At 44.7% G+C, this 10019-nt stretch overlaps 1 protein-coding gene across 1 annotated transcript in view; it reads left to right on the forward strand.

The window, feature by feature from the left end:
- The window catches only part of CMTM4 (CKLF like MARVEL transmembrane domain containing 4), a gene marked incomplete at both ends in the record, with an annotated part of 55503 nt that overhangs the window by 37126 nt on the left and 8358 nt on the right, over nucleotides 1-10019 (forward strand). Inside the window, one exon of the mRNA XM_080702061.1 lies at nucleotides 9358-9534. Within this exon, the coding sequence (XP_080558187.1) occupies nucleotides 9358-9534 (177 nt within the window). The remainder of the gene's footprint in view (nucleotides 1-9357; nucleotides 9535-10019) is intronic.

The raw sequence follows: 10019 nt of genomic DNA on the forward strand, positions 1-10019 counted from the left end.
GAAGAAAAAGAACATATTTGTTTCCTGTAGAGCGTGTTCGCTCCTGCATCCCTAGAATTAGAACAGTGCCTGGCACATAGTGCATGCTTAGTTAACTTTAGCTAAATAAAGGGATGATACCTAATTTTTTTTTTTTTCAGTACTGGGAAGGGAACCCAGGGGCATTCTACCTCTGAGCTACGTCCCCAGCCCTATTTTTCATTCTTTATTTTGAAACAGGGTCTCACTAAGTTGCAGAGGCCTCACTAAGTAGCTGAGGTTGTTCATGAAACTGTGATCGTCCTGTCTCAGCCTCCCAAGTAATGAGATTACAAGCGTGCGCCACCACACCCAGCACTAAATATTATTTTTTTAAAAAAGACTTTTAATGCTAGGCGTAGTGATGCAGCAGGCTGAGACAAGAGGATCCCATTTTGTGGGCAACCTCAGCTACCGAGTGAGGCTCTCTGCAATTTAGTGAGACCATGTTTCAAAATAAAGAATGAAAAATAGGGCTGGGGGTGTAGCTTGGAGGTAGAATGCCCCTGGGTTCCATCCCCGGTACCACACACACACAGACAAAAAAAGTCTTAAAATACTCTACACAGCTCAGGAATTTTTTGAGGATGTGGTATCTGGGAGCCAAGCAGGGAATAGCAGGATAAGCCAGGCGTGGTGGTGCACACCTATAATCTCAGGATGTGAGAGGCTGAGTCAGGAAGATTGTTGATTTGATGCAAGCCTCTGGAATTTATGAGGACTCGAAGTCCCAGATCCAGTAGATATTTTTATTCCCAAAGGCCCCATTCCTGTATCAGTCAGGATGAGCTAGACTGTGTTGCAGTAACAACTGACCAAGGGTATTCCATGTGTCCTTACTTTGGGACTCAGACTAGTAGAGCCACTATCAAACCTTGCACAAAGGCAGAGGTAGAGGATGATATCTCAGAAAAATCTCACACTGGCAACAAACTTCCACCTGACTTGGAGGGCCACAAATATTTGGCTAGTGAACTAACAACTTCCTAACAACTTGTACGAATATTGGGACAGACTAGAATTTATTTTAAATACTTGTTTGTGATTGTTTGTGATTCTGTTATGGACCATGATTCTAGATGCATTCTCAGATAGAGTGGTTGTCTTGTGGAATGCTGGGAGGCCTCCCTGCTAACGTCATACAGTACTCTCCATTCATGTTGTTGTAAACACTTTCAGATGGGTATTCCTTTTAGCACCTGGTGGTTTCTAACTCTTCTCATGTAGTTCAGGATTTTAAAATTTTGTTTTACCCCAGGTATGGTGGCACACGCCTGTAATTCCAAAACTTGGGAAGCTGAGACAGGAGGATCACACGTTTGAGGCCAGCCTCAGCAACTTAGCTAAGCCTTCCACAACTTAGTGAGACCCAATTTAAAAAAAAAAAAAAGCTGGGCGTGGTGGCACACGCTTATAATCCCTGCGCTTGGGAGGCAGAGACAGGAGGATCGCACGGTTCAGAGCCAGCCACACTGGCTTAAGAGACCCTGTTTCCAAATAAAAAGTTAAAAAATAGGTCTGGGAGTGTAGCCCGTGGGAGTGTAGCCCGGAGGTAGAAGGGCTTCCAGGAACCCCAGTACCACCAAAAAAAAAAAAAAAAAAAAAAAAAAAAAAAAAAAAGTAGTGCTGAGCACGTACCTCAGAGGTAGAAATACCCGGAGTCAGATCCCTAGTATTACCTCTTCCCCCAAAAAATCCACTACTTTTTTTCTCCTTTTTTCAGTATTGGGGATTTGAACCCAGGGGCCTATTTTTTATCCTTTATTTTGATAAAGGGTCTCACTAAGTTTTGAACTTAGGAGAGTCTCACTAAGTGGTTAAGGCTGGCTATGAACCTGTGATCCTCCTGTCTCAGCCTTCTAAGTACTGGGATTACCACCATATCTGGCTCACAACTTAGTTTTTTAGAAAAAAAAATTTAAAAGGGTAGGGGTGTAGCTTGGAGGTAAAATGCCTTTGGGTTCAATTCCACAATTTTTTTTGTTTTAAATGCCATAATTTTTGTAAGTGTGCAGTTTTTAAATTGTGCTTTGTCAGATCCTTTGATAAACTGGTGATCAAGGAAGGTTAGAATTTGAGTCAATCTTTGAAAATATTAGACAATATTTTTCCTGGGGTCTTTGCCAACATGTTTGAGAGACTTTGTGCCCAGCCCACTGGCGTTGTGGCCAGGAGGTAGGTTCGTGTGCCATCGAAGAGGATTTGGAGATAATGAACTCTTCCGATAAAGAAATGGAATCAACAGGCTTGCAGAGTGGCTTTCATTTTCCATTAGGGTTTTTAATTTCATTTTAAAATATTCATGAACGGTTTCAAAACAGGGATTGGTTCCTAGAGGTCAATGACATTTAATTCATAATAAGCCTGGGTATATTTCAAAAGTGCTCATATATAGAACATTTACTTTTCCTGGTTGGAAACATATACTCATTGTAAAAAGTTTCTAAAATAATCCTACAAAAGAATATAACCCACTTATCCACATTTCTACCATAAAGATATATTTATTTTCTGAACTTATATACATGTGATAACATATATGCATAGGTACATATCCATACATTTGCTTCTAAGACATATATTGTGATATACTTACAAATGTATACACATGAATTATAGACATCCTTCTTACATATTCACATAGTACAGGAGTGTTAAAATAAAAAAGAGAAAATCTCCCTGATTCCTCTGCACTCTAGTCAATCCCAATTCATAAAGGTCTCTGTTTTTCACTGTTTAAATATAAGTGCTTCAGTATGCCAAGCGTGGTGGTACATGTCTATAATCCTAGTTCTTGGGAGGCTGACACAGGAGGATCGCAGGTTTGAGGACAACCTCAGCAAGTAATGAGACTCTGATCAACCTAGCAAGACCCTGTTTCCAAATAAGAAATAAAATTGGGCTGTGGGTGTAGCTTGAAGGTGCATGCCTCTGGATTCAATTCCTAGTACCATAAAATAAATTAAAAAATAAATCTCCACCTCTATTAAAAATGCTTTGATACATGTAAATATGTTTGTGAACACAAAAAGCCTCGTAATTTTCGTGCCTCACCAAAAATGGGGTGGGCGTTCTGTGTTCTGCGTATCACTGGACGTTTGTACTCCCTCCCCTGTCTCTGCCTGGTGTTTCTTTCAGTATGTAGCTGTCACTCATTTGACTTGTTTGGCATGTGCAAGGCCCTGGGCTCAATTCCTAGTCCCCCCCACACATGCAGGCACACAGAGCTCTTCCACCACATGTGCTGATTTACTGATGAACATGTGTAGGACTTTGTCACCGGAACATTTGTTTCTTTGGGCTGTTTGAGCAAGTTGGAGGCAGTTTTTATATACCATTTTATTTAGAACCATCAGACTTTGTCAGTTCAAAATTTATCAGAAATACAAAATGCACAAAATCGCAACCCCCTACACAGAGGTGCCTGCTGCTTGCCCTACTGCTGTAGATTTGTGCCCTACAAACCGTGGTGTAAGTTCTGTTTCATGTCATTCCCACCAAAAAAGGGAGGAAATGCCGAGCACGCGTGGCTGGTGTGCTGCCCCTCGAGTCCCCAGGTGAGGCGCCGTGCGTAGGCGCTGATGACAGTAGCATCTCCATTGGCAGCTCCATGCACTCGGTGAGCCAGAGCACCTCCCACAGGTGGGTTTCTGGCTCCGTGGGTTTCAAATCCCGTTTTCCGTATGCGCAGACTTCTGGTTGGGCATTGTAGGGCACATTATCTCATGAACTTGGGGTCTTTTTGTCGCGATGCCAGGTCAGTCTGGAAGCCATCCCTACCCTGGGAGGGCTACAGGGACTTAACCATATGTGGAAGTGACAGTGAAGCCCAGACTTCATATATCCCTCACTCGACTTCGACTTCCAGCGGCCCAATCCCCAAAGTGCCCTTTGCTACTCCATCACCGCCCGGCATCAGGACCGGGAGTGAGAGGGAGTGGGAGTGGACGGGGAAAGGGTCTCACCTGATTGCAGTTAAGCAGCTCGCGTTTGTAGGTTTTATAGAACCAGGGCCATGTGAACACATTGCTGGAGCCCTTCCAGGGCTTTGCAGGGAGCTGATGCAAGTGAGGGGCTTCCACTTCGAGCATAAATCTGCTCTGGAAAAATCCTGCAGCACAAATCTCCAACCCCACCGTGTGCCTGGAAGGAGAACCAGATGTGCTGTGAACAGCACTGTTCACACTGCAGCCTCCAGAAGGTTTACACTCAGATCATGGGCCTTTATAAACATTTAAAAAGTGTTCTCCCACAGCTGGGCATGGTGGCGCACACTTGTAATCCCAGCATTTGGGAGGCTGAGACTGGAGGACCGCGGTTCGCGGACAGCCACAGATACTTAGTGAGGCCCTCTGCAACTCAGTGAGACCCTGATTCAAAATTAAGAATAAAAAACAGGACAGGAGGTGTAGCTTGGAGGTCAAATGCCCTTGGGTTCCATCCCCAGACCCACTAAATAAATAAATAAATAAATAAATAAATATAAAAAGTATTCTCCCCTTTCCTGCCTTTTTTATTTTTTATTTTATTTATTTTTTTTTAGGGATTGAACCCAGGGGAGTTCTACCTCTGATCTGCACCCCCAGCCCTTTTAAAAAATTTTTATTTTGAAACGCGGTCTTGCTAAGTTACTGGGTACTGGCCTTGAACCTGTGATCCTCCTGTCTCAACCTCTCAGTACTGGGGCTGCAGACACATGCCATCACACCTGGCCTTCTCTCCTTTTTGATGTTGCCTATCATAATTAGCCATACTTGTAGGAATCTGATGACCTTGAAATAACAATTTACTTATCAGCTATGAAAATACTGTAGTCAGCTGGTCCGTACTACATGGAAAGGGTTGTCCAAGGGCATCCATGACCTTCTGATTAGCAAATGCCAGGGCTTTTCTTTCTCTGTATACTTTTCTCATGTGATGTTTGTCCACTGTAAAGTTGCTAGAAGTTGAACTACTTTGGATTCCTTGGTTGCCTACAAGTAGGCTTCTGCTAAAAGTTTGGCTGAGTCCTTTTTTTCTTTTTGTTGGTCAGTAGATTTACCTCAGCAGTGATTATTAGATTTTACTGTCCTAGAAGACATTGTGATATTTTTCTGTGCCAAATATCAGCCAAGAAAAGGGTACTGCTTATACCAGCAGTGTGTTAAAACCATCTAAATACCTATCAACAGGGGATTGACTAAATTATGGTATGTGTGTAGATGTGTATATTTATGTATCTTTATCCTAGGTAGTCATTGAAAGTAATATCTGTTTCTATTTATATGGAAATGTCTATCGATACTATTTAGAAGAAAAAGTAGGCTAGAAAACATAATAATACATGTTCTTTGATTTAAAAACTATTGATTTTTAAATTGGTTTTGTTTTTATTTCCTTGTTTTACATACAGCATGTTATTATTTTTGTATTTCCCTTTTGATTTTGAATGTAACGATCATTTGAGGTAGATAAAGAAGGCAGGTACTATGTTATGGGTGAGGAACTGGTAGAGAGACTGAGGATCAAACCTTGACTGCGAAATCCTGGCACTGCCTCTCGCTATCCATCTGTGTTCTGCCACCTCTATTTCCTTAATTCTAAGATGGGGCCAAGGTCTACCTCATAGGGGACTAGCTCAGAAATGCCTGTATGGTGTCTGATTCACAGAAAACCAGTGCGTAATCAGTCCTTAATAAGGTTAGTAATTATCATTTTAATGAAGATTCTCCCCAGTCTGTTATCTGTTGCTGCATGGTGAATTGTCCCACACCTAGTGGCTGAAAACAACAAACGTGCCACCTTCAGCCTCTGGGGCCGGGGACTCCACGGTGGCTCTGCTCCCTGTTCTCTTGGTTGCAGTCAGCCTGTTGGCCGGGGCTGTATCATCTGAGGTTCACTGGGGACAGGACTGCTGCCAGGGTGGCTCATCACAGCACCGTGGGCAGGAGGCCTTAGTTCCTTGGCCCTTAGACCTCTCATAGGGTGTCCTGGGTGTCCTCATAAATGGCAGTTGATTTCCCTCGCAGCGAGTGATCCCAGAGAGACAGAGCAAGGTAGAACTGCAGTCACTTTCTGACCTGTGGATCGTTTCTGCAAGCTAACAGGTCAGCCTTGTTCATCAGGTCCCGAGGATGGGGATACCAGGGAGACAGGAGCGGTATGGAAAATCAAGCCTCTGGGAGGCTGTTACCACCCAGAGGGTAGCTGGCAAACAAATTCAAATATAGGTTGTCTGATCTCTCTGTCGTGGACAAATTAGAATGACCCAGCTTAGCCCTCAGCTCCCTTCTTTTGTGTCTCTACTGCCCCCGGGGGGCTGTCTCATTTTGTACCATGATTCCCAATTGCATCTCCATTCCAATCTCTTCTTGGGTCCTCAAAACATATCTAACAACCAACTCCACCTGACGCCTGATCCCCATTTCAGCCTTAGCACGTCCTAAACTGAGCTTCTGCCCCTCCCACCTGCTCTTCTGTAGACTTCCCCATCCCAGTAGGACAACACCATTAACAGCTGCTCAGGCAGAAACTTTAAAATTATACTTGCCTCCCTCTTCTCATGTCTGCTGTCATCTTGTCACTCGAGGTTGTGGGCCCTGCCTTCAACATGCACCCAGACTTAACACGTCTCGCCATCTGTGCCACCCCCATCCATGCCACCATCCCCTCTTCAGGGTACTACAGAGACCTCCCGCGCTTCTCCAGACCTCAAGTTTTTCCTTCCTGTGGTCTCTTCTCCCCATGGCAGCTAGTGGCCCTTTTAAGACCTGAATCAGATTGTGCCTCTCTCTAGGGCCTCCCTTGTGCTCACAGACAGCTAGCCCAGGCCTACTGTGCCTCTGGGCTGTGCAGCGGCCTCTCCTGCTGACGCCCTGTGCTCACCCTGCCCAGCCCTGGGACCCCACTTCTGCTCCCACCTCATACTCCAGACGGCCATCCTGCCTGCAGCCTTCTTCCTCGGGTGGCCCCTTCTCAGCTAGGCCTTCCAGGGCCCTAAGTCCAGTTTTCACACGCAGGCCCCTGTTAGCTTTATTTGCCTTCTCTGTTTTAATTTTTCTCCTTTGTTCTGATTGCTGTCTAACTCACTGTATTTTTATTTAAATTCATCATACTATTAACTAGCAGAGATTTTTTTTACTGCTGTAATAAATGGCTTATCAGATTTGCATATTCTTGAAGACATTTTTATTTTAATATTTTAAAATGTAGGTGCTACCTTACCCCCAAAATATGGTTGAAGTTAACATACCAGAAACATTTGTAATTCATCAGTACAGTGTGTTATTTCTTGTCCAAGATTAGTAGATCCGATTACAGGAGTAAAAAAAAGACATTTTAGGAGTTTCCCTTCTATGAACTGTTACTTTTGAGAGTAGATTGTTAGTTAGGCTTGTAATTCAGATGGAGAATTAAAGTCAACAAGAGTCCTATGGAGAATTATAAGGAGAGTTATTAGGAAAAGCACCAAGTGTGTACTGGGAGACCCGTATCTTTTATTTTGTTGTATTTTCTAATGGACAGCTAAAACTTGTATATACTTATTATGTACAGCATGATGTTGTGAAATATGTATATTTTGTGAATGGCTCAATTAAGCTCATGAGCATTGCATTACCTCTCTTATTTTTTCTAGTGAGAAGACCTAAAACTCTTAACTAGTTTTCACAATGTAGTACAGTTTTCAAAATGTAGCACATTGTTATAAAAACTAATGCATTGTTATAAAAACTGTTGCCATCATGTTGCATGAATAGATCTCCTAAACTAATTCTTCCTGTCTAATTGAAATTTTATATCCTTTGACCAGCAGGGCCCATATCTTTAATGTGTTGACTTAGGCTAGAAAGGTGAAAAGCCCACATAGGGTTAGGAAAGGTGCTGCACAGACCTGTGAACAGTGGGAACAGCAGACCACCCTTCTTGTCACAGGGAGCCCTGAGCACTGCTTCAGGGGCTTTAGAGGCCGTGTGTGCCATTTGCCGACCATGTGTGAGTCACTGTGCTTGGTACCTTAGGACCAAGGGAGGTGGCCTGGCCCTGCCCACACAGGCTTTGGATGCAGAGGTGCTGAGTGTAGAGCACCTTCCTGGAAGACGGTGGAATAAAATCACAGCTGGTGGCCGGGTGTGGTGGTGCATGCCTGTAATCTTAGTACTTGGGAGGCTGAGACCTGAGATGGGAGGATTGCAGGTTCTAGGACAGCCTCAGCAAGTAGTGAGATTGTCATCAGCCTCATGAGAGCCTGTGTGGAGAGTCACAATAAAGGGCAGTCTGGGCAAGAGGTGTCACTTTTTTTTTTTTTTTTTTTGGTGGTACTGGGGTTCCTGGAAGCCCTTCTACCTCCGGGCTACACTCCCAGACCTATTTTTGCATTTTTATTTGGAAACAGGGTCTCCTAAGCCAGCGCGCGGGGCTAGCTTTGAACCTGCGCGATCCTCCTGTCTCTGCCTCCCAAGCGCGGGGATTACAAGCGTGCGCCACCATGCCCGGCGAGGTGTCACTTTTGAGTGGAGCATTGGGAGGTGCCGGTGAGACTTCAGCGGGCAGGCAGGGCCCCAGAACAGCTTGCGTCTTGGTTGCTTTGTACAGGTAATCACCTGGAGATCTTGTCAGAAGGCAGATGCTGATTCTGCAGGGCCAGGAGGGGAGGCAGGGTATCTGCACTTCTGACGAGGTCCTGGGACACTGAGCTGCTGGCTCTAGAGGACCCTGGCCACTGGCCTCTGCTGTTCTGACCTGCGGAGTGGCCGTGGTGGCACGGGCTTGACCTGGGCTGGGCTCTGAGGTGCAGGGGAGCGGAGGTGAGGCCAGAGACCAAGGCTCAAGGCCACCTGACCTTGATCACAGAGCCATTAACTCCACCTTGAGCTGCCCTCCTCTCTCAAAGTCAGTCAACGTGCGACCACAGCGCACGCCACTGCAGCAGTTGCATGGCATGGGCGTCTGCCCCATTGTGTGGCATGACTGTGGTAGTGACAGTAAATCAGGAACGGGCAGAGGCAATACAGATTACAGTGGCAGAGAAGAGACACATCACAGAGGCCTTCTTCTCTGCTTCCTCCTTCCTCCTGAGGGCCAGAGGTTCACAGCCGGGCTCATGCCACCCAGGCTGACTTCAGCATAGCGGTGGGGCCTTCCTTTATATTAGGAATTCCATCCTCTCGTCTTGGCCTCTCTACCTGCTCCTGCCTAAGAATTGAAGCAGGTCGTGTTTCTGACTGTTATACTGCTGTCCCCACAGGAAAACTGCAGCTGTGTGCTGTTGTTGCGCAGTTTTATTTAAATATGGCAGGCATGCATGTCCGCAGATGTGTGCTAAATATACGCATGCATGTGTGTTTCCAATTTTCTTTCCAGATCCTGGCCCTGACTGCATTCATCTGCATCGAGACCATCATGGAGTGCTCCCCGTGTGAAGGCCTCTACTTCTTCGAGTTTGTGAGCTGCAGTGCATTTGTGGTGACTGGAGTCTTGCTGATTCTGTTCAGTCTCAACCTTCACATGAGGATCCCCCAGATCAACTGGAACCTGACAGTGAGTACAGGTCGCCACTGACTTTGGCTGGATCGGATGCTGCTTGGCCCCAGGGGAAAGTTGGAATCAGTTCATGTCACTGTGGTTCTTGCTTATTTCGATAGTTAGATATTCCATTGTAACTCAACTGTGGCTGGGTTGAGTAAAACTAAAAAATTGAATCTTAACTAATGGTAGAAACATCATAACAAAATTATGTTGACTCTTCTAAAGATGTCATTTTATAAACATCTGAGAAGACTGGGTATGTTGGTATGTTGGTATTTGCAGAATATGGGGAAGAAAATGGAATTAATACATTTGCATATTTTTCAGACTAGATACAAAAGCCATTTACAAAAATTATTGATTGTGGAAGAAGTGAAAATATGAATGAAAGTGCCAGTAACTTGCAACATTTAGGATTATTAAACTCAAAGCAACTGGAAGACTGGAGGGTTAGGGTGGTTTGATCAGAACGTTCCCTTTCTCCATGGTATGAGAAG

Source organism: Muscardinus avellanarius (genome assembly GCF_963383645.1).
Source record: "Muscardinus avellanarius genome assembly, chromosome: 10".
Lineage (NCBI taxonomy): Eukaryota > Metazoa > Chordata > Mammalia > Rodentia > Gliridae > Muscardinus > Muscardinus avellanarius.